At 31.4% G+C, this 25,446-nt stretch overlaps 1 protein-coding gene across 2 annotated transcripts in view; it reads right to left on the bottom strand.

Annotated features, from left to right (window-relative positions):
* The window catches only part of LOC129227443 (ribosome biogenesis protein BMS1 homolog), a 46,670-nt gene that overhangs the window by 8,792 nt on the left and 12,432 nt on the right, over positions 1-25,446 (bottom strand). The window contains exons 7-20 of one of the 2 annotated variants that reach the window (XM_054862002.1): positions 24,588-24,709; positions 22,308-22,501; positions 20,696-20,826; positions 20,200-20,416; positions 17,558-17,675; positions 13,514-13,615; positions 8,766-8,926; positions 7,721-7,802; positions 7,555-7,635; positions 6,326-6,507; positions 5,867-6,055; positions 3,889-4,069; positions 2,288-2,346; positions 905-1,027 (exon numbers count right to left, since the gene is read on the bottom strand). In XM_054862002.1, coding sequence (XP_054717977.1) covers positions 905-1,027; positions 2,288-2,346; positions 3,889-4,069; positions 5,867-6,055; positions 6,326-6,507; positions 7,555-7,635; positions 7,721-7,802; positions 8,766-8,926; positions 13,514-13,615; positions 17,558-17,675; positions 20,200-20,416; positions 20,696-20,826; positions 22,308-22,501; positions 24,588-24,709 — 1,942 coding nt within the window. The remainder of the gene's footprint in view (positions 1-904; positions 1,028-2,287; positions 2,347-3,888; positions 4,070-5,866; positions 6,056-6,325; positions 6,508-7,554; positions 7,636-7,720; positions 7,803-8,765; positions 8,927-13,513; positions 13,616-17,557; positions 17,676-20,199; positions 20,417-20,695; positions 20,827-22,307; positions 22,502-24,587; positions 24,710-25,446) is intronic. The other variant, XM_054862003.1, reaches the window with a different exon arrangement.

Below are 25,446 nucleotides of genomic sequence, written 5' to 3'. Positions count from 1 at the left end.
TTTTTAAACACATAATTTGATGTTAAAATGATATCACTACAATAATGAGCATAGGACAGAATTTAAAGAAAAAAAAATGCATTTTGTTAAAAGGACAAAACTCTGACCATGACCATTTAATACTGTGGCTCATCGCATAGAATAGATAAGATAATTGAAAGTATTCCACAGAATAGCCAACTTTAATACCATTTTCACAAAGAATATGAATTATGGTTAATCTTCTTAAAAATTGCTTTCTTTGAGGTTGGCAAAATTCCAATAAAAAATTTAAGACATTGTGACTGAAAAAATATCCATCATGAATTTCTGAAGTTCTAAGAAGCTAAAAAGTGGTTGTTGCAAAACAGTGAAAATGACATCTCATAACAAAACATTTTATTTAAAGAAAAAACCAAGCCAATTATTTCTCTCTGTCTTTAGTTAGAACCTCCAGCTATTAAAAAAATATATATATATATTAATTTCATCAATAAATTTTTTAAACAGCATCAAATGGCAATTTTAAGTTTCTCAAAATCCCTATTTAAAGGCATGCATTGGCTACAAATAAATTGCTACAAAGCATACATTTATAAACAATAACGTATTTTCGTGTCGGTATACAGTGAAATCCCATTAAAACGAATACCAATACAACGTAATTTCCATTTCAACCAAATTGTTTTTTAGTCCTAATTTAATTTTCTGATAAATTGATTGGATACCGTTACAACGAAATTCCCGTTACAACGAACAAAATTTGTAGTCCTTTGAAGTTCATTGTAACAGGATTTCCCTCTAAAACGACAACTATGAGCTCTTTTCAATTCATTTTTATTTTCATTGGCTCTTATTTTTTTTTTTTTTTTGTTTTCTTAAAGCTTGGATTTGCAAGAGCCATTTTAACACTGAAAAATCATACCTCAATAAATGCTGTTTTCTTGAAAATTTCTAATGGAGTACCAACAAGCTTCAGTTTTTTAACAATATTTGTCATTTGGTTTACTTCTGTAACACTACCTACAGCAGCAATTCTAAAATTACTCTAGAAGGGAAAATTATTTAAAATTAGACATATTTCCTTGAACTGAAAAAGGACAAATTTTGAAAAATAAAAATAGACTTTAAATGCTCCTAATGGTGTACAGAATTAATATCAAAGAAAGTAAACAAACTACCATGCATTAAAAAGAAAAAAAAAAGAAATAAAAGTGTCTTTCCATTATTAAAACATGCAGTCAAGCTGTTCAATAATATTCAGAATAACAATGAAAATTACGGAATATATATCATACGATTCATTGATATTTGAAAATTTATATAATGATAAAAGTAAGGCTTGAATTTGACCACAATTGCTTGTTAGAAAATTATACAAACAGAAAACAAAATTTTACAGATAATGAAAATATAACTCATTGTATACTATAAGTAAATTTGCTTTTGAACTTTTGGCCTTTATCCAACAATTTGATTTTTTGTCACACAAGACACATTACAGTTTTAAAATCTTTTTAAAATAAAAAGTACATGTAATACATTGAAAAATATGGCAGAATATGAAGTTGATATGTTTCCTATCTCCTCCCCCAATTTAAAAACTTATGTGCACAGATATGGAATTTACAGAAACTATATTAAATAAATATTTAAATGAAGTTTTAAAAGCAAGTAAATAGTTATACAAGAGTTCAAATATACCCAACCCTGTTTTTAGGCCTTTTTTTTTTGTGCGGTATATGGAAATTTCAATCAGATTGGGATTTGATTGACGAAAATTATTTTAAAAATGGGTGTGAGGTAGCATCTTCAAGTTATAGCATAGGCATCTTGATGGGAAGTCCCTGTGACCTCCCAAAAATTTCCTTAATCGGTAAATTTTTTCCGAGTACTTGGCAAAAATTATCACTTGGTCTATTTCGATTTCGTTTGAAGATTACAAATTTGTAAGTTTTTGGGTTATTTTCTATGCGAGACTTTTTTATGTAGTCCCTATCCACTGCATAAAAAAAAAAATTTTTTTTTGACTGTGTTGCAAAAACAACTTTTTAAAGTTACTCGTGAAGTTTCAAACAATCTCTTTAATGCAATTTTTTTCATGCATTCCCTATCCACCGCATAAAAACAGGTTGGGTGTACATGAAATGAGGCAGTGAGAACTGGCAGTCTCACTGCTTCAAATAGCATGAGAGGAAAAGTACACTTTATTTTTTAAATTTGCATTAAGAATATTGTGACAAGAAGTATAAAGAGTGAAACTAATCATATTGCTACAGCACAGCATGCACATTATGATATTACTTACAGTTATTTCACTAACAGTTTGAACACCCAATATCCCTGACTTCTGCTGTGTGATAGGACCTAAAATAGATTGCAAGACTTGCATTAACGTTTTGATTTATAACAAAAACAATCAACAAAGTAGCATGATTATCATTTTGTAAAAGCAAATCAGGCATCATACATCACATGTGTTTTTTAAATCAGGTGAAATGATAAAACAATACAGTCGAACCTTGTTAAGTACCTTGTTACCGAAATCCATGAGACCATGATAAGTATTTCATGTTAATCTGATTTCATCTTATCAAATTACAGTCTGACCAGGAATCGGCCAAAATCAGACGATTCCAGCTGAATGAATCTAGCATTGGAGAAGGGAAAGTAGCGATCGGATATTGATGCATGCGTTTTATAATATCACTAGTGCCTTATTAATTTTGTTCAGTCTCTAAGTTGAAAATGAAGGGAAACAAAAAGTTTCTCTGGAAACAACAAAAAGGAAATAAATCATTAATTCATTTCATCCAGAAATGTAAAAGAAAAATGGTAAGCTCAAAATTATGTTGTAAACAAAAAAAAAAAAAAAATTGTAGTGAGAATATGGATTGAATATAATTTAGATTTGAAAAATTTTTGCAGCGAATAAATTTCATTTGTACAAAACTGCGTTCAAATAATTTAGAGACAAAAGCGTACCTCTATAACAAACTAACTACCATACCTGTAAACTAATAGATGCGTCCATTTCTGCCTATAAACCGGATGTTTGCCTTTCCATATTATTGGTGCTAAGTGTTTTTTAACGCATGGTGGACCAAAAGAGCATTTCATGTAAAGCGATATTTCATGTTAAACGATTTTGCATTAACAAGGTTCAACTGTGTCAGTCAACTCTCTCAAATTCATTCAGCTTGCAACTTGTGTGTTTCAGAATCGATTTTAGGTAATTGATTTGTTTACCTGTCTACTTCTAAAAATATAAGGAAATCAAAATAAAGAGCTAATTTTATGTGCATTACTTAAAAGGATAAGAAATAAATCATAAGTAACCTACTGTAAAGTAGAATGATTTCACATCAAATTCTTTATTTGTGATTTAAAAAAAAAAATCTTATTCTTCACAATGGAATGAAACAAGTTCATTATTTCTTTCTTTATTTTTTAAGTACATATTGAAAAATCTCACCAGTAGAATCCACATTTAGTGTTGATTGGTTCAATGAAACAGTCATATAAGTGTGTGTGGGGGGGGGGAGGGAGTTATATGGTATCTAGAGTTTCTCCATGGGCTGTCAAACTGCATGAGACATTCAAAAAGCAGTTAAAGATTTCAACTTTCTTCGTTTTGAAGTTTCAAGCAAGTGAGATTCAAAAACATTGAATGTTAATTTTTTACCTAAAATGTGCAAAAAGGTTATTTTTTATGTATCCAAGTTTTAAAACTTTCGCTGTGGCAATAAATAACCTTTTATACTGTAAATTAATTTCTGCCTTTCACATTTTATTTTATTGCAGAATTCATGTGGATGATCCTTAATCATCTAATTTTGTAATTTGGCTGAAAACATTTCATGAAATTTCAAAAAACATTTTAACACTCATTCCAAAGAAGAGACTCACCCCAAACTGCAGCCATGCAATGCAAATGTTTAGGTGTATATTTCAAATGCCGATTTCGCTTATTGTGGTCGACAATGTAGTACAGTGGAATGGTCTGAAATCGTCGCCATCCTAAGGAAATTATTAGAGGATCTCTGCTTTTAAGTATTTTGGGGTACCATCGATGCTTCTTTATACGAACCTAGATTGGAAAGTAATAATACACACTATCATGTATTTGTTTAAGTAATTTATTAAATGATTTAAGTAAACTATCTTGCAAAATATTTTATAAATTTTCACAAACAGAGACATATCAACACAACTTAAACTGAGACGTTAAGTTTGCCTTCAGTGCCAAAATAATAAGTAGTGGATTTTCCAACAAGACTATACAATGCATGATTTAATTATCTAAGAGTCAGCGGGACATAAGTCCAAAAATTATAATTTTCCGTTCATTAGTGCATTGTAGTGCATAATATTAAAGAAAATTTCAAAGGGTGACATAAGGATCTACTCCCACATTTAAATGAGTCACTCTGTTGGGAAGGTGGAGTAGATATTAAGTAGCTATATATGTTTGACCAGATTATCTGTTCAGCGGCTCTAGGGGCAGCACATTATTTGGGAAATAGGTGCCACCGGACTAGGTACTAGATCTCAATCCACGGCGTCTAGAATCTTAAGTAAGTGGTTTGTGAGCTGTTCCATAAGGACAGTAGAGCTTTCATGCACCCCGAAAAAAGGTGGGGGGGGGGAGGATCTTTGTTACTCTCAAGGAATGAAACAGTGTGTTTAATCTTTTGCAGTACTATGGTGTTCTTGCCATCAACAGGAACAAACAAAAAGGTAGGTGGCCCTTGCCTTGCTGCTTTTTGTTTTGACGCTCTGATTGACTTTCTCGGATCTTTTTCACAGCACTCAAATATTTTTTTTACAGGATAAGAGTAAAGGATTTCAAACATCATGCTCAATTTCTAGGGTTTGAGGTATAAATCTAACAGGTAACCCATACCATTCCAACTAAGCTAATCCAAAAATAGCCGCAAAGAATGTTTTCAGAAATTATATACATTTCTATTTGTAACTAAATATTTTTAGTCACAAAGTTAAACAATGCATAATTCTGGGGGAAATACAATGCTCATTATTACAACAGTGACTGGCATCTAATATTGTTTGCATAGCTATGCCTACCCTTTTTAAAAGAAACGAACATTAGATTTTACTTTAGAAAAAAAAAAAAACAGAATTCATGTTTAAAATATTTAAAGACAACTTTTAAAATTAAATTTCATTCAGTTTAGTATTTAACTTTGTGTGACATTTGGGAACTCACACTCAAGTTGTTAAAACATTTTCAAATCAAAGTTTATATGAAAATCAATAAATTTTATACAACAGCCTTTTAACAAATGTAATTAATAATAAAAATGGGGGGCAGAGAGAGAGAATGGAATTCCCAAGATATTGCATTTTTCATCACATTCACAGAATCAAAACAGAAAATATAACTCATTAATGAGCGAAATAAATGTAGAAAAGGATTTTCTGACCGTGGTGAAAACTCTTACTAATCACCAACATGACCGTTGGAATTTTTAGATAAATATAAAAATAATGGAAAGAAACATCTCTGATTTGGGTATGTTTTACAAATTTTACCCCTTTTCGTCATGTTTGATCTTTTCAAGGTTTGTAGCAGTTTAATAAAAAAAAGGCAAAATTATTTTTTAAACTTGAAGAAAATTATACTGAAGCGGGATATTGGAAGATAGCCTAAAAAAGTGGAAGGTCCAGTAAAAAACAGTAGATTTGGCAGGTATTGCATAGCCTACAAATAAAATATATACTTTTCAAAATCATAAGTTTTTCGACACAGTATTTTTCCATTTTTAAGACCTTTTCAAATGCTGAAAAATGATAATGACACTTATTGTAATAATAAACATAAAACAAAATTAGCATCCCTTTAAAAATTTAAATTTTCACTCACTTGTAGGTACCCCAATTTATCTTCTCCATTTAAAAGCGATCCCACAATTACAGGATACGATGGATCAAAATTTTTCACAAATTCACAAGGCATCTCTTCTATTTCCATTCTCAAGTATAGACCAGGTCGATAACCTTCAAACTGCACACGATCTTCATCATCCAAGTCTTCAAACTCTTTTTTGTTAAGCTATGAGCAGAAAAAAATAATTAGGTTATGTAACAGCAGAATAAATATTGGTATTTTATTCATTCTGTGCGAGCCCATTTACACTGATTTAAAAAATTTGCTGATTGGAGGTATTTTCAAACCTTAATAAGGCAAATAAGTTATAATAAAATGGTGATTGATTTCTTTCAGTTTTACAACAGCAAATGTCTGAAATGTCAAAGTCCCTTAAAATAAAAACTAAATAAATAAAAAAATAACTATGCCTAATTTCAAGCATTTGAAACTCACTTCTCCTTGCTTATCAGCTTCCATTTTTAGGTCATCATGATATGCTCTTCCCTCAGCATCATCAAATTGTTTGTTAAATATTTCCTTTAGTTTTTTCTTTTTCTCCAATCTCTTTTCTTGAAGACTTTTTTCTTTTTCTTCAGCCTTTTCGGGATCTTCATTTTCAGTTTTATTTTCACCTGCTAACATAAAAGCTTGTTTGAAAATAAATGTAACTCACACTATGTAAGAGTATATGAACTACTGGAAAAAAAAAAACATTTAGCTTTTAAGTACTCAATTTGGAAGAAAGATGCAATAGATCAGAAGCTGAAATTCAAGACAATGGTGGGATTTACATTGGAATTTCTCAGAGCTACTCGAAAATTTTCCGAGAAGTATTAAGTATAGCTTGGAGAGAAATCCTTCCTCAAAGAGATAAAACTAAAAATTCGAATTTTAGATGCTTAGTGAAGATAATTAAAGAAAAGTGCTGTGATATTTTGAAAATTAACATCTTTATGGAAATATAAAATAACAATCATGCTCTAGGTCTCGCCTACACTTGCATATAGTTAGAAATTGAAGTGTGAGAGGAGAATTGAACAAAAATTCATTAATGGATCCCTAACAACTTGCAGAAATGAATTTTCAGAAAATGGCACTGTCAACAAGAATGATAGGTTGTCAAAGTAAAAAAAAAAAAAAAACAAAAACAAGGTATTTATTTTTTTCATTGCTATTCAAAAATTAATGCTAAGGTTATGCCGTGATATGCAAAAGCACACTGCAAAACCTCAAACAATTTCGACATACCTCACATACCTACACACTCTAACCCTAACTAACATTAAAAATTACAGAATATGGTAAAGATCATTTAACATAATCTTGGAACAATTAAAGGTCATTAAATTTAAATTATAGAATTTACAAACTAAAATGATCATTGATAAAAAGGAAGTTATATAATATGAAAACTTTTGAAAATAGCTACTGAACTTGTAAATCGTATTGAGTTTTTAGTTGACAAGTAAGAAAAATAAAAATTCATTCTTGGCAATCAGAAATTATTTTTTTTTTTCTAATATTTCTTCCAAATGTAAGGGACAAGGAATTGTTTATGGATAATATTCAATATGTTTTACATTATTATACAATAGTTGAAGCATATAAAAAAATAAATAAAGAAATAATAATAACTTCAAACACAATAAAACACTAATAGTATGTGTATTTATGTAACCAACCTTCTGCTTTCTCTGACACCGTTTCTTTGCCTTTATGAACAACACCTGTTTCTAAATCTTCAAAATCCCCATACAGTTCCTCTATTGTCGAATAAAACAAATAAGTAAAATAACTTCATTGAACATAAAAAAGCATTGAGAAAAATATTGAGATTTTTGGTTATACCTTCATCACTTAAAAGCTTTTCTGCATCTTCATGCTCATCCCATTTTCCAGTAACAAAGCAATCACGAATTTTTTCCATCTCCTACACACAGTACAAAAAATATTAAGTAAACTATTTATGTTTGCATCAAAATACAAAGTTCGAACAGATAACACTTGCCACGTAATGTAGATGAACATTATTCATTAAGTTTACTGAATGCTTGTTTTATCATTTACCAAAATATCCCATGATTCTAGAAATGACTAAGTTTTTTGATCAAAGAAGTTGCAGATAGTATAACATCTTTTTCAATGGATTTCATGTAAAACACCATTAATTACATGTGATATGTTTTTCAAAATTAGTTTTTCTTAATAATACTAGGTGTTGATAGGGTTTTCTTAATAATCCTAACATTTTACTCTAGTTATTTTTGAAACAGAATCCAATTTGATTTTTTCGCAAAAAATAGCAATAATTTCATAAATATTGCTTGATAATTGATCTAAAAAAAGGAAGAAAGAAAGAAAAGAAAAAGGAAAAATATTTTAGAAACTTACAACTTATTTCTAGAAAAAATGTATAAACGATACAAAAACATGTATCATAAAGACAAATACTAAATCGTGTATTATCAGCATTGCTGCTTTTTGCAGAGGACTCAGGTACCTTTTTATTTATTTACTATAAATAACTAAATAAAAAGACAGCTGAGAGGAATGAGAGTTAAAATGCATTTAGATGGCCCTTGCTTATTCCGCTGAACTTTGCGTATTAAAGCAATCAGTTTATTTATTCATTTTTTAAAAATTTAATGAGCCGAATATTTTTGCAGAGATTCATTGCTTGTTGACATGACATTAATTAGTGAGGATCACTACTGCTGTTTCACAATAATAGAAAGTGCAACTTCAAATGTTCTTGAATATTTTTTGAGGTCTATTTAAAGCAAATTTAAACATGGGCTGGTTATGAGAACTTACTGCAGATGCACGAAATGCAATAATAGACACATTTTTAAATTGTATATATGTATTATGGTCAATATCAATGGACAGTTACTTTTTCATCCATCCACTCTCTTGAAATGGTCAAAACCAATTTGGAACAATCCAAACCATTATCACATTTAGAGTCCTTTTTCTCTCTTTCATACTTTGCTATGCGAAACAGACCACCGATTTCATCTTCTGAATCAGAGTCATCAGATCCCTGAATGTGACCTATATTTAAAAAAAGAAAGGAAAAAAAAAGGAAAACACATATTAAAGACACAGTATTGTATGTATATTTAAAAATGGTCACAACTAGAAATGAAAACAATCGGGAAAAATCCGGAAATTTTCCGAAAAAAACGGAAAAAAAAGAGTTTTTTTCCAAAGGAGTAAATTTCCACTTTGGAAAAATTGAAAAAAAAAATTAATTTTTTCAACTTTTCAGGGTTTTAATTGAAATTTTCAGCAAAAAGTGATTAGAAATTTCTCATGCTTAAATTCTGATGCAATTTCCTCCCCCCCCCCCCCAGTTTTATGTCAAAATACTGTCTAACATTAATGCAAGTTGTATGACTATAATTTGCATGTAGATCAATAAATGTTTAGTAATACTTTTTGAAAAAAAGCTTAAACCAATAACCTTAGTGAAGAATTTATTTTCCTTCATAAAACAAACAAGCATAACTTCAATCACAAAACTATGTTTCTGCTGACTGTGAGAACTAAATGTACAGGGTGTAACAAAAAAAAAAAAACAGGCAAGCAATTTCCCAAGAAACTCTATTAAAAACAAATACATTAACAAAACACAAAAAATAATATGAGAAGTCCTTTAGCAATCAATAAATTTAATTGGTTTCAAACTAGCAGCCTTTTGCAGTAATACAGAGATGCAATTGCTTATTGAAATTTTCATTCAACTGCAGCAAGTCCTTTAATCAATCCTATTCCCTATAAAGCAATTGGTTTAGAGAGTTCACTTTTATGTGTGTTTAGGGTAGACCTTTGACTCCAAAATAGGCCATACAGTGTAATAAATGGGATTGTGGTCGAGCAAGTAGAACGTCTACTCTAAAGATGATATCATGTCAAAAACAATGTGCCTTGCACCACTCGTCTTTTTGGCCATATGAATCGGTGTGGAGTTAAAGGAAAATGTCCAGTCTACAATGCTGAAGTGCTATTAGGCCCACAGAAGTACAATAACCTCTAAAATGTCCGTCTGGTTCACTTTTTGATTTATTTTACGTCCCTCATCCACAAAAAACTACAGATTTTTTGTCACTTGTGCTGATTCCATCTCAAACCAAGCCTGACTTCGGATTTTGGCGATATCTAACCCTTTCTAAGGTGCTTGGAGTGTCTACAGACCAAATCCTATGGTTCAGGGGGATGTGAGCCGGTTGAACGGTAAATCAGCGAAAGGTATCTCTTCCAACGTGGACTTGAGGCCCGTCTCAAACGTTTCTGGCATCTTTGGAGTCATACAAATGCCTGAACTTTTTGCAACTCGTAAAACTTCTGTTTGAGCTGCATTTTCCCTTATTACTACTAATCGGTCACAAATTTAAATCTTACAAACGACTTCTCTCGTGGAAACCGAAGGATTTCATTAACCTCACTTTCGGATGACCTAACAATTAACTGAAATGTTCACTGTTCGTTTTTGTACACATTCCTGACTATCATTTCGAGGGACAACAAGCAAACGAGCTGTCGTTCTACTTGGTTATACAACTTAAAATAGCAGGTATTTTGCTTAAAATTGTAAGAAAACCGAAAAACAATACATAAGCTAGGTAATATATTGTAAATTATTTTCTAATAAAGTGAGAAACAAAAATAAATTAGGCACTCATTAAAATGAAATTACCTTTCTTCCATTCGATGATACAAATTTTGTTCGATATTTTTTTTGCCGCACCCTGTATACCGCCGTACTAAGCAAAAAAGGGAAATTTGCAGTTGGGCTCAAGCTAATGCCGGCTCCACACTCTCCCTGAAAAGCACGAGAGGTTTTTTTTGCCGAGAGATCTGTGACGTCATGGCGAGGGAAGCGTTGAACGAGAGAGCCGTTCACACTCTCGGGCGAGGTGTTTGCGCACGCAGAAGCCGGTGATGTCACGAGCATTCGCGCGCGTTTCAACTGTCAATCCGCTTGTTTGTTTACAAAATGGACCACGAAGTAGATGCAGATTTTGCGATGTGCCTGTATTCTTTTTACATACAACTACCTACACATTTACAACACCAAGAAGGCAAAAAAGAAGTCGAGGAAGAAGAGATGGTGGTTGACAAATATGTTTATCCGCTATTTTTATGAAACTGTTTTATGACAACAAATGTGAATTTAAAAATTAAGATTACAACCAAAAATGGCCACAATATTATACAATTTAGTTATAAAAATAAAATATAAAGATCTGTACTCATGATTTTCATAGCATTGAATTACACTGTGCATCAAAAAAAAAAAAAAACCTTCGAAATGCTTCTGACATTTTGTCGGCTGATTCTTTTGTAAAATGACCCCCTGAATCCGAATATGACCTCCGTTTTCCTCCTATACGTCCCAATTTTATTAAAGTTCCCCTTCCCCCAAAGTTTTTTTAAAATTTCCTTAGTTTTAGAGCAAGTATTTTTTTTTTTTTTTTTAGAGGTGAAAGGAGCTTTATATTAACTGCTAATAATAGTTTTGATGGGCAAGAGAAGTTCAAAGTTCAAGATTATGGACACCGATCGCAAAAAGGGGGACTTGGGGTGTATACCCCCCCCCCCCCCACCAATATTAGAAAAATAACAAAAAACGATCTTTTTATTCTGCTTTTTTAAAAAAGATGTTTGTAAAAAAAATTTCGGTGCAGAATGAGAGTATAAGACTCTCTTCTATGAATGACTCCTATATCCAAAAAAGATTTTCGCAATGTAAAACAAATTTTAAAAAAAAAGTGTCTTGTGCATGTGGCATGTTGCATACGAGTTGATCGCAGGTTTTCATTCGAAAAGACATTCTTCTGGCTGATTCTAAGGTAAAATGACCCCTTGTTTCCAAATACGACCACTTTCCTCCCATCTTGCCCCCCTTTTTAGAACTTCCCATACCCCTCCTCTGATTCAGAGCCATTTTTTTTTAATTTGGAAGGGGAAAAGAGCATTATATTAACTGTAAACATTAACCGTAAGAGATGTGCAAAGCTCAAAATCTTGTGCATATGTGGCAAAAAGGAAAACATGGGGGCACTCCTCCCCCCCAAACACACTGCGCAGCGAAAAAAACTTTCAAATGATTCTGAGGCTATTCCGCCTGATTCTTCTGCTAATTGACCCCCTGAATCCAAATATGATCTCCGTTTTCCTCCTACACGTACCGATTTTTGTAGAAAATCCCCCCTTTTTGAATTTGGGGGGGGGGGGGCAAGTTTTATTTGTTGCTACATATGCACAAAATTTTGAGCTTTGCACATCTCTAGTCATTCAGGGTAATGTTTACGGTTATTGTAATGCTCTCTTCCCACTGAAAGTTTTAAAAAAATGGCTCTGATTTAAAGAAGGGGTGGGGGAAAAACTAAAAGGGGGGCGAGATGGGGGAAAGGTGGTCGTATTTGGAAACAAGGAGTCATTTTACATAAGAAGCAGCCAAAAGAAATGCGATTCCATGCATCAAACCTTTTGCTTATTTTTATGATCCGTGTGCTTTGCGTTCCAAATTAGAGGCTCTGTTTGAAAAATTTCCAAAAATTTCGACTCCAAAGAGTTGTTCCAAACCTAATTATTAGACATGGCGAACTGCGATTTGCTTTTTGAAAACCAAAACAAAGCAAATTCCGCGCGGCGGACAGATGGCGCTGCAGTAGCCTCTCGCGCTCCTTTGACTCGGGAACAATTTACCGACATTTACTGGAGGCAACGCGAGACATTCGCGAGAGACACCAAGAGGCGCCGAGTTCCCCATCCACACTCTACCCCTTGTCTTGTCTTGTGCTCCCGTTGGAGAGTGTGGAGCCGGCGTTAGATATTGTATTTTAAAGTGTGGCTCCTCCATATATTTGATTCAGATGTCTTTTTTTTTAAAAGAATTTTTCAAAACAATAATTCTTGATCAAATGACCCTAAAACAATTTATTTATTAAGTAAAATATGAAACAGAGAACAACTTGGTTATAATAACTCAAATTTGTTCAAAAGTGCTGGTATGACTTTTACAACTGTGCTTAGCATGGCCATATGAATAAATTGAAACTGTAGTTTAAGTTTTGGTTATACTTAAGAAACACCAATTTAGTTTTGATTTAATCTGAGACTGGATTGGAAAAATTCAAAACTCAATAGCTTTCATTTTCAGACAGTAAAGTTACATTGCATTATTATTCTTTCAAAAAAAATCAATCATGTTTGAAAGTCAAAAATTTTAATTAATACTTCAAGTTTCAAAGGCAATCTAATGTAGAAAATGTAATTGTTACGATTAGATACACGTTACCCAATATTATTGGTTGAATGACGACTTGACTTATTTCTGGTGTTTGATCATGAAAGCTCTCAGTTATAAAACAAAGTTTTTTTTTTTCTAATTAAGCTTACCTTTATGTGTATGTCTGTCAAGCAGATGTGTGGATAGCATATATTTCTTAATGCTTAATTCTTTATATGTTCCAAGAAACACAGAGCTATTAAGAAACCCTAATTTTATTCATAAAAAATTAAATTTTCCATTTTTTCTCAAAAAAAAAACCGGTAAAAAACCGTTTTTTTTTCCACCATTTCAAAATTTCCGGAAATTTTACATCTCTAGTCTCAACGCAATAAATTACTTACGCTGTCCATACACCAGCTTTTGAAGATTGAAGGATTCCTTCTGTCGCTCATAAAACTCATCTGCTGCTTTCTGCTTTAGATTATGTTTCCATTTTGCACCACCTTAAAAATTGAAAAGATTTGTTAAAAATTCCCAAATAGTTAATAAGAAAAAGTAAAATAGGTGTTCAGAATTTTAAGCAATTTGTGCTTATGAGTACATTTTAGCTATGTGGCATCCAGAGTAAAGTTAAAAAAAAAAAAACATTCACATATTACCCCTTTTAAAAAATCCTTTCATATATCTACTGCTTAAAAAAAAAAAGAAAAAAAAAAAAGGTTTATTATAAAATAACACAAAGAAACTGGGAAAGTAAAAATAAAGTAAAAAACATCACAATTAATTTAAATCCATAGTTATTTTAGTATTATAAATAAACTTTAATTAGCATCTCAAAAAGTGGAAGGGAAATATCTTTTAATGGCTACCAAAAATTTCGGCTGACTGCCCCCCTGCCCCCCCCCCCTTTTTTTTTTAAATTTGTGAAGCCCTGCCAGAATAACAATAAAGTGTACATAACATTCTTGAGTTTATTGTATTTAAAACCTTTTGTTGAAGAAATGAGAAAAGTTTGGTTTTTTGTGGTTTTATGGTGTAAGTAAAAATGAATGATTTTGATTTTCAATTTTATTCACATCACATTTATACAAAAAACATTAAAATGAAGAATTTAAAAGAAAAATTAACACTTTTTTTTCTAAATTAGCATGTGTTATGTTATTGCCGCTTTGAATTTCCAACCAACATTAGACTGTGAACTATAGTTTACATTTCAAATTCTAAGCAGATTTTAGACAATTGCATTGAGATTGAATGAATGCAAACATTAAAGACTGAGGTATTTAAAAACAATCCTAACAAATATTTTCCCCTTCTCTTGATTGAACAAGGTTCCAGTTTTAAAAATGCAGCCATTTCATCCATGAAGCCCATTTGACTGTCGATCTTAAGTTATCTGGTAGGTCTTACAAAATTTCATGCATAGTAAAAGTTACATTTTAATTATCTTGCTAAATGTCTAAACTTTAGACTAAGCTAAGCTTAAGATGAGAAGATGTATGCACTAAGAATCATAATATAGGAAGCATAAAAATTAAAGTGAAAGGTATGACTTTTGGAAATTAAAAAAAAAATCACAGCTTTAGTCTCAACGAACAATGCCTAGTTCTTAGTCAAATTTATTGAATTTCTAGTACATATTTCTGTTAATTAATCACTTCAGAGTCTTTGGTTACAATTCAATTGGATCAACAAAATTTCATTGTAGGGTAGGGCGGGGCTAGTTGAGCAATTTTTTCTTCAAGTGATTATAGTTCCTCCACAATAAGTCTCAACAGCTTGTGTGGCATACCGATGGATTCCTTTTTTATTCTTCTACAAAAAAGCCCATAGTAATTTATTTCTGACTGATCAAGTTCAAAAATTACAGCTGTATAAACGAAGAAAGTCAAGTAGGCTCAACTTACCCCATAGGTGAGGTAAGTTGAGCAAGGGTATGGGGCAAATTGAGCAGTTAGAGATTCTAGTCTAACTAAGGTTTCTAGACATGAAATAAAAATAGTATTTGATAATCAACCGTTACTTAATTAATTCTAAGTTAAAAAATAAAACAAAACATAATATTCTTCTAGATATTAAACATAAAAATAGAATCAACAAAAACGCAACATATTTAAAGATTATTTTTTTGGAATAAATTCAGCCTTTCCACTTAAAATCAGATTTTTTCAATTTCAATAAAGATTAAATTAAGAAAAAATATCCATAATGACTAAAACTAATCATCATCGTCATCGGAATTGCAATTGATGCAAATGAAATGAAGGCCAGTAACTTGGACACATTTTTTATGTGCCCACTCTTTACAATCTTTGCATTGGATCCACTTCTCTCCTGGTTTGCTGTCAGACCATAGTTCGCTACAAACCAGGCAGATACATTCATCTTTGTCACTTTCATCACTAGACTAAAGTATTTTTTTTACTAACACTTTTTTTTTTTTTTTTTTCAATTTTCTTCTTTTGCTTCTTAACTTTTTTACTAGATTTACTCTGTTCTTCTTCTTGCAACGCGTTCTTCTCGGGTGTATCTGTGAGAATTGCAGCTTTTCTCGAGAGAAAAATAAAAGTCACTATCATTTTAAATCACGGTGTAAGTTGAGCAACAGTTGCTCAACATACCCCGACCCGAGTATTTGAATTTAAAATGAGGTTATGAAAAAACTGTATTAGTTTAAACAAAATCCATAATAGATATAGAAAATACATAAACTTAATGAAACTTTAACACTTACTTGATTGAAAATGAATAACATTTAACCTGTACAGAAGAAATATAGACAGACAAGATTTTTTTAGTTTTCGTTCGCATGGTCGCGTAATGTATTCCCCTCCCGCGCTCTCGCCTTTCCTTCATTTGACGTGTTAGCGTCCGGTGTATAGTTTCGGAGATATTTCGATTGCCCAACTTACCCCTATGCTCAACTAGCCCCGCCCTACCCTACAGTAAAACTTTGATTTAACGATTTCTTCAATTAAGTGATACATTCACTGGTCCCAGTTTGACTGTATTGAATGTCTATGCTTCATGATTGGACAATTTCCTTGATTTAACAATAACTTTTTCCAGTCCTTTGACAATCCATAAATTGGGATTATACTGTATACTAGCCACAGAGGGATACAAGGGAGGGGCGATCGCCCCCATCGAAATCTACAAGCAATTTTTCAACGTGTTTGTTTCAAAAACATTTTTTAGTCAATCTGCAAAGAATTTAAGAGAGCTCTCAACCGGAAAATTTTTGGAATATTTCAAACTTGAGGTCTTAAGTACGCGGTGTTAAACATCTTTTTTAACGTTAGAGGAAGGAATGGGGTTCAAGCTCTCTTTCCGCTGCTAATTTTTCAAAACTGCAGTTCTAAAAATACAATATGAAACGATATTGGATTATGTTAAGGGAGATGCTTCAAAAACTTGGTAATATTTCCAAAATTGAAGTTCTAAATAAGCAATTTCGACCCTCCTTTGAAGGATTCTTGGATCCGGCCTTGATACTAACGGTACCCGCACGGCTTTGACCATAGTAGAAAATAAGGTCATTTGGTTTGCCTGTATATTTACAGTTAATGTCGACTATGTGTTAAGTTTTTTTTTTTTTCAAGACATCTTCATATTTTTAGCAACTTAAAAAACTTAGCATGTAGCTTAACAGAAATCAGCCTGAAATATTTTAAGAGGGGAAAGGAAATTTTCCTTCCTTGCTTAAAACGCAAAATAAGACATTTTTCCGAAATTAAACAATAAATACAAAGAGCATTGTAATAGCAATATTTTAATATTTTACTTAACATAATTTCACAAAAACTAAGGAAATAAAAGAAGACGATTTTTTAACAGTTAAAATATTTCAATTTAATTTTTTTCAATACAGAAAAAGGATTTGAATTGCAAAAATAAGTACATTTTTCAAAAAATTAAAAAGGAAACAATCAAAGTGAATAAAAGACGTAACCATGGTAACAAGCAAAAGTTAAATGGAATTTACTTTCCAAACAGAAATTATCTTTAATTTTTGTGTTTCATTCTATAGCTTAATCACTTAGAATCATTTGGCTTGCTTGAGGAAAGTCTTGGAGTTTGGTTTTCTTAAACAATTTCTGTAGTTCTCCGAATGCTCGTAAAAACGTCAAACAAGCTTCATCTGATGCAGATAATTTCAAGCTTTTGAATGACCTAAACTTAAAAATGTGAATGAAATATTTCTCTCCCATTCATAATGGGCTTAAAATTGGAATAAAAAAAGAACAATTTCATAATCGCATTTTTGAAAAATCGCTTCGATGTGCACAACCCCTTGCTGCCAACTAATTTTGTGCCAAATTTCATGATAATTGGCCGAACAGTCTAGATGCTATGTGCGTCACAGATCCAGACTCTCAGCTTTATTATTAGTAAAAGATATGCATGGGAAGTCATAAATATATTGTCTTAAAGCATTAACTTACCCAGTTCTTCAAACTCATCATCATCATCATGGCTGTCATTTGAAAATTTCTGTTTTTTTGAGGTAAGAGATGCTTTGGAGTTATTAGAGCCATCACTGTCTTCATCAGCAAAAGTAACCTACAAAGGATAGATTTAAAGGTGAAAATACTTACATGAAATTTAAAATAACCAGTCTTGTTCTTACCTTTTTTTTTGGGGGGGGGGTATCTGTTTCCTTTAAGATTGTATTTTATGGGTACTTCATTCATTCTTAACAGTTAGTGGGGCAATCTTTAGCCTAAAAGTATTTTAGGCAATTCTCAGTCCTTACTTTACCAAATGGTATGAATGCGATACCGTCGAGCCTTGATAAACTGATTAGTAAGGCAACAGACTTGTAACCAAAGGGTCCTGGGTTCGATGCCAGCAGACCAAAGATCCTCTGTGTTCTTTAATGGCATGTTAAATATGTCATGGTCACAAAGTCCTCTAAGGGAATCAATACCTCTAGGGGTGCTGGACCAAGAATTGCTTGGCTGGATATAAAAAACAGAGCTGTCTTCAGGGCTCCCATCCAACCAGTTAAACTACAAAAATGGTTGGTATGAGGGACCCTGGAGTGTGATGTGATGTGATACTTTTAACACAGGAACATACTTTGCTGATTTAATAAGACATTTGTTAATCACCAGGTATTTTGTCTCTTGCAATATTACTAGCTAAAAGATAATGTAAAATGTCCCTTACTGGAGGATTCTTATTACTTATTTTATTAGAGAAAAGTCCCTTCTTATTATTTTTAATTAAACAATTATTGATTATATTGTTCTTTTTCTATCAACTTAAATGAGAATTTTACTTTCTATCAATTATTATTATTATTATTTGTTATTATTTAGGGAAAGAATTCTAAAAAAATTTCTTATTTCTTTAAAAACCAAGAACTGCTGCAGATGTTGTATTCTGTTCTCTTTTTAGATCAGCGATGGCAGCAGTACAAAAATGGCTTTTTCTGCTGTCTCAATTTCTATTTCAAATCTCCCCAATTTTTGAATCTAAAAAATGGAAATTTTCGTAGAATTAAAATTTTTTTAATTTGTTATGAAACAATTGACCAATTTTCTTTATCTTTCTTTAGGTGTTCAATTATATTTTTGTAAAAAAAAAACAAATTTATTTTTGAATGGAAAAACACGTTTTTCCCCTGCCCTATGTGAGAGATGTCAACAAACTTTGCTAAATGTGAGAAAACATTTTTACAAAAATGTTTTTGACTACAAAATCTTTATCAAGATAATCAAGTACACCCACACAGTTATGTTTCTTTGTAGAGTACCCCCCCCCCCCAATAAAATCACTGGATTATAAAACCAGCCACTTTTTAAAATCAAATCTGGTAGAACAGAATCAATACAATATGAAAATATGTTAAAATCATTTTTTAATAAAAGCATAACCACCATTTTATAAAATCAAAACTTTTGAACATCATACATAAAAAATTATAAAGAAGTATCAAGAAGTGAAGGTATCAGTCTCAGAAGATGAGGAAATCTTAGCGTCAAATTTGCCTTTTCAATAGATGTCAAAAAAATGCATGAGGATATATGATGTACTTTAGAGCAAAAAGGAAAATATGATATTAAAAGTTACAAAACATTTAGTAAACTCTTAAACAATATTAAATTTTTGCTCTACAATTCTACCAAACAAAAAAATGTGATAATATTTTAAGACAATTATAAAAATTTAAAAAATGAACCTCATGTTTAGTTGAAATGACATTTGAGGCAGTGAGAAGCAAAGGACATTTTCAAGTTGGGAGTAAAACACATTTAAAGGTCCTAGGTAGGTTTCCATTCAGTTGTTTTTCTAAATCATGCTGTAGAGCAGCAACTACCAGAGCTACAAGTACTATCTCTTGCCCAAAGACAGTGGAGAGGTTCAGCTACTAATTTTTATGTACTGGTTATCTCTTAAATTTTTCATTTTGTCACTTACATCACTTTGCTTCAAACTGCCTCAATTTTTTTTGGAACAATCAAAATAAAAATATAATGAAGTAATTAATTTTCTTTTTAGAGTATATAAACTTCAAAACCTTTCATTTTTTTAAATGTAGGTATGCCGGTTTATAAAATCAGTCGCTTAGTAAAATCAAATGTCCTTAGAACAAATGTGATTTTAATAAGCGGCGGGCACTGTAATTCAAAAACGTTAAAACTCGCACTGGAAAGGGTTAAAACAATTTTCTGATTATTAAAAAAAATTCATGCTTGAATAAAAATTATTCTTAGGACCAGTAATATCTGTGGACTGGTAAGATATCTGAGCAGTAATTTATGTAAGTTAGTTCAAATATTATTTTAAATTTAAAATTACTTTTATCTAGAACAAGAAACTATGCTGCATGGATTTATTACCTCTACCAACAGTCTTGAACTCTAGCAGTAGCGCCTGCATTAGATTAAAAAATTTCAAATTACCGTAGAAGTGATAAAAATAACATTTAATAAAAGCAAATGGATAAAAGAGGTTACAAGTCAAAATTGAAACTGAAATTTTAAAGGAAAAAGGAGGAAAAAAGGACCAGTTGGGAACCTTGTATGAATTTGTTGAATCAATCTTTCTTTTAACTTCTAGGTCAAAAATTAAAGCCAACCTTCCGTTTTTTGGATGACTTCAAGGTTTTCCCACTTATTTTCTTGGTTAACTTTCCTGAAGATTCCTCTCCTTCTTCAGAATTGTCATCGGATGAGTTTTCGCCTTCATCATCACTATCCTCTTCAGATGAATCTCCTGCTTCATCATCATCTTCTTCCTCACTATCGGCATTACTTGCAGATTCGTTGTCACTGTTATCTGATTCTTCATCTTCACTAAAAACAAAAATTGAGGGGTGAAAATTTTTTTAAAAAAGTTCTTTCAAAATTAGCCTCCCTATGTACATGAGTGAAAAAAATAGGATTGTTTATTATGCATGCATTGTTAACGTTAAATATTTCACTATTTAGCTGAAACAACTTCTTTAATTAAAAACATTAAAACTAACAAAAAATTTTTAGTACACTGTAAATTTCATCCCAGAGTAGAAATATGAATGTCACAGAAATGTGCCAATATTGTTTACTTTGTCTACTTTTCAATAGCAAACCCACCTAGACATTTCACTTTCATTCAATGGTTTGTCACCGGGAAATAGTTGAATTTGCGTTGCTTTCATTTTCTCATCTATAGTGTGTTGTACAGATACCATGGAATTAACCAATTTGTCAGATGGTTTGTCCTCCTAAAATAAAAAAACAAATTGTGACTATTACATTAACTAAATAAATGAGAAAATCAATGCTATAAATACACAAATGGCATGAAAATTGAAAATACAAGTTTTAAGTTTAAAAAGCAACCCCTTTATCAACGTGATACTTTCATACTGTTGCAGACAAAAATTATAATCTTATTTTATGAAGTCAAGTTTTGCACATCTTTATTTCGACAAACCTATTATATTGTAGGAGAAAAAAAGACTAAGTTCACTACACTTAGCCCAAATAACATGTTTCTCTCTCTAAAGTGAGTTTCATACTTCTAAATAAATATCTTCTTAGAATTTATTCTCTTTTAGTGCTATATTTAATCACCCAGAAAAATAGAGGTCTCACTAACACAGTAGTTGCATAATAATGGGTGCACCAACACAGCTGTGTGACAGGGTATCACCATGCCAAAATATATTGTCAGGTCAGGACTCGACAAACACTGGGTAATGCGTCACCTAGAATTACACTGGTGGATATTCAGTACTTGAGGATAAAATATTCCGCAATCCAGTTTGTTTTATATAAACAAAATATGAATCTTTACAATGCCTATTTTTCACATGACCATGCTTTTAGTTATTAGCTTCAAATAAAATGTTTTCTACAATATTTTTTTATGAAATTTTTTCATTTAATTATTAAATAAACTGATAATTTCAATTTCTTAGTTACTATTAACTGTGTTTAAAATTATTATTATTATTATTTTTTTTTTTTTTTGAAATTCATAATGGAGTTTAGTTAAAGAATGGCAAAACAATGTTAAAGAAATCAAACTTTTGAAAAATAAGAGCTGGATCTTAAGTTTTTTCCCTATTAAATAAGGCAGCGTTAAATATGGTTTTACAGTGCATGTAGATCTCATAAGTCAAGAGCAGTGTGTGTCTGTATTATCTAGCTATGGTCAAGAGTTTACAGGAAGACAAGAGAAAGTTTCACAAATGGACACATGTTCAAACTGCAATTTACGACAAGGATAATAAAAACAAAACTCAAAGTAAAACAAGATTTAGTTTCCAAAAACTTCAGAAAAAGGATAGCAAAATTATGGTAAAATAAAAGAAATAAAAAGATAAAAAATGTAACATTAAAGTTATTCTTTAATGCTTGGTCAGTACTTCAAAACCCAATTTAACCTTTTTCCACTTATTACATGAATCTTTTTCATGATGTTGAACAGAGATTTTACGATAAATGCCAAGATTTTTTTTAATGATAAAAAATGAAAAATAAACAAATCACGTTTACAGATAATTTATTAAATTATTTGACTTATAAAAAATACAATTCAATACCACTGTATTATAAAAATTGATTTCAAACAAGACTATGATTGTTCTAAAATCAGAGTAAAAAATAGAAACTTACAACAACCAAATACTGAAACTAAAAATGAACAAGGCAGGCAAATGACATTCTTTGAGACTTGTTCATATAATTTAAACCTTACCTCTACAGTTGCTTCTTTCTTTTCTTTTAACTCAATGTACACTGCATCTTTGTCATACACAATACCACCAACACCACACATTGGAGCGTAAATTAATCGTTCCTTCTCATTCAAGGACCTTTTTTTGTTTTTATCAGGAAGAGGACATGGATCAGGAAGGAAATGAATATTTTTAATCAAATAATCACCACAACCTAGGGAGGTAAATATCATTTAGTAAATGGTGTTAGAAGAATACACATTAATTTTTTTTAACATTTGGTTATGAACTAATGAAGTTGAACCTCTTCAACATAAAATTAATAAAACCATGGTAAACCCAGTAGCAGAAACTTTCTAGCCTGTCTGCGACACTATTTTGGGCAGTTGAAAATAATCTGCAGCGTCATTATTAGTTTCATTTTCAGTTTTCATAAAATACGCAAGTCTCTGGTAAAGGTCAAGTCTCAAAAATTTTGCAACTGGCCAGTGGCCACTAGACCCGAAAAACTTAATAGCCACCACTGTCGCCGAGTTTCAAAGTTTCAAAGTATAAAAAAAGGGAGGGGGGGGAGAGCAATTTTCACTACTTTTACAAAAATAAATAGAACTTTGTGCACTATGAAAAACAATTATTCAATACATATTTATTTAAATATGGAAAATTTAAGTTAAAATAGGTTTTTGAATTTAAAACAAAAACATGATTTATTGTACATTTTATGTTATCTTCAATAATTTGTATTGAGGTGAAGATCCAATTCTATTTTTGGAAACTTAAGCAAGTAATAGGCTCGTCTGCTGCCATTCTGCGTACAACCAAACATGGCGTCGACACGAAAGATTCATGCTTAGAAATAGATTTTTGAATTTGTTACATCAAAATCCTTAAAAAACTTTAGATAAAATAGTTTTTATCACGTTAGCCTCTAAAGCAATGAAGATAAAATAATATTCTAAAGATAAAATTTTGCATTTTCAAGACAATAATTAAAAATTATCCGAAAAAAATGGCACATTTTGCATAATTTTCAATAGTTTGCATTGCAATAAACATCCAATTCTGTTTATGAAAACGTAGGCAATTAAAGAGTCTTTTGTACCAACACCTTAGGAATGACCAAATGTGGCGACTGCGCCAAAAATGAAGACATAAATTTCTGAATGTGTAGCAAAAAAATAATTAAAAATAAAAATCCTCACGAGACTACACTTTAGTTGAAAAGTTTTTAGCGCTTTTGCGCCCAAAGCAGTGAGGATAAAGTGAAATTTTAAGTATAAAATTTTTCATTTCTCAAGAAAATTTTTAAAATTTTTGCTGCACATTTTTAGTTTTTTTCATTAGTTTTTAGTAAATAAAACATCCAATTCTGCTTTGTTTTTCAAAACTTAGGACCTTAAGCATCTTATCTACTTCCATCTTCTGAATGACCAAATATGGCGACTATGTTTCTAGCTGAAATGCTGAAGCATCCATCACCTTTCCGGTCAAAAGACGATCTCCAAGCGATCTTTGCTAAGTTATTTTTCTTTTTTTATTTCTTCTTTCTTTTTGTTCTTTGGTAAAATTATCTGCAGACCGCTGAAAAATCTGCGACGCCCGTCTCGCGTCTCGCAGTTTCTGCTACCAGGCATGTTAGCAAGATTTCATCTTATTTGGTGAATCATTAGGTGCATGTTAATTAGGGGAGTTATACTTGTTAAGTTAAAATTGGTTAAATTAGCTACATCCAATTTCTCATCGCTGAACATTATTTTTTTGATAGCGTGAAAGACTGAAGAATTCACACCGCAGATAAGCAGAATAACTATGCACTACTGTACAAACAACAAAGTACATTTTTTGTTATCTAATGGTTTAAAAGGTTAGTATGAATCAGTTTCCACATCATTTCAACATATCAAAAGGCATAATTTTGGACAACATGTAAGAGTGGCAAAAAAATAAATTCACGCTACAGTTTGTTGAGAATCATATATGTGATCAAAATACTTATACAATACATATTTCAAGAGCTATACATTTGGAAACTTTTTCTTAGGCAGCTCATTACCATCATAATCACAGATTAATATTTTCTCAGCAGCATATCGTTGCCTCAGAGCAACAGTAAGACATCTAATCCCAGAAATTATAGTAAGATATCCTACTGTTGTTTTGAGGCAAGGATATTTCAAGAAATTTAAATTATTAACTACCAATCGCTAATACAAAGAGTATCAGCATTCAATTACTAAGCATGGCTTTATTCATATAAAGAAAAAAAAAAATGCTAGCTGCAATATTAGACCAGACTATACCTGGAACATGGTAATGTGAATTTTTCTTTAAAGCACCGCCTCTTGCATAACCATAAAGGCAGACAGTTCTATTAGCTATGGGATTACTTGCCAGTAATTCATGATCAGTAATATCTTCCATCCTGAAAGTATCAAATTTATTAGTACATACTTATTTTCAGCTTAAACTTAAAATGTAAAAACAAGTAGAAATCACTAAATTGACGGCAATCAACCAACGGTTCGGTTAGATTACAGAATTTTATTTTATTGTGGCCTGAATTAGTTTTTAATGAACTAGGCCCGATGGACCAGCAATGATTTTAAACACTGCCTGTTGCTGTATGTTAAAATGCATGAACATTTTACATGGACTTTTTTTACTGATATTTTAAGTCATAAAACAAGAAAAATTTAAGAAGTTATCAAGGAGCATTTTCAACTAGTCAAAATATTTCATCCAAAGCTAAAGTTAGGAAACGACATATGAGTTCAGTTTGTTTGCATTAAATAATCGAAATGTATTCACAAATCAAGGTAAAAGTTGAGGTGATTGTATGCAGAACGCCAGTTTAGACACTCTGGTACACAGTACAACATTATGAGACCTAATAGCAATCTTAAGATATCATGCTAAAAAGTAGGGAGTTGAGAAAAAGAACAGCAATATGAACGATTACACAATATACCACAGTTTCAATTGGTTCAGGTTGGCGAGGTTCATATGCAGCTGTAATGTGTATTAACTGATGTATATATTTTTCTCATTTTTACTCTGTACTTGATGCAACTATTGTGTAGTGGGCACATTTTGTTGATACTGCAAATACCCAAGCTGTAATGTTTCAGAAAGTAACTTTGTATTGGCTTTTTGTTAAGA

The sequence above is a fragment of the Uloborus diversus genome, chromosome 8 (genome assembly GCF_026930045.1).
Source record: "Uloborus diversus isolate 005 chromosome 8, Udiv.v.3.1, whole genome shotgun sequence".
NCBI classification, from domain to species: domain Eukaryota; kingdom Metazoa; phylum Arthropoda; class Arachnida; order Araneae; family Uloboridae; genus Uloborus; species Uloborus diversus.
Note: the sequence above shows the minus strand (reverse complement) of the source record. Positions and strands in the feature narration are given on the sequence as shown.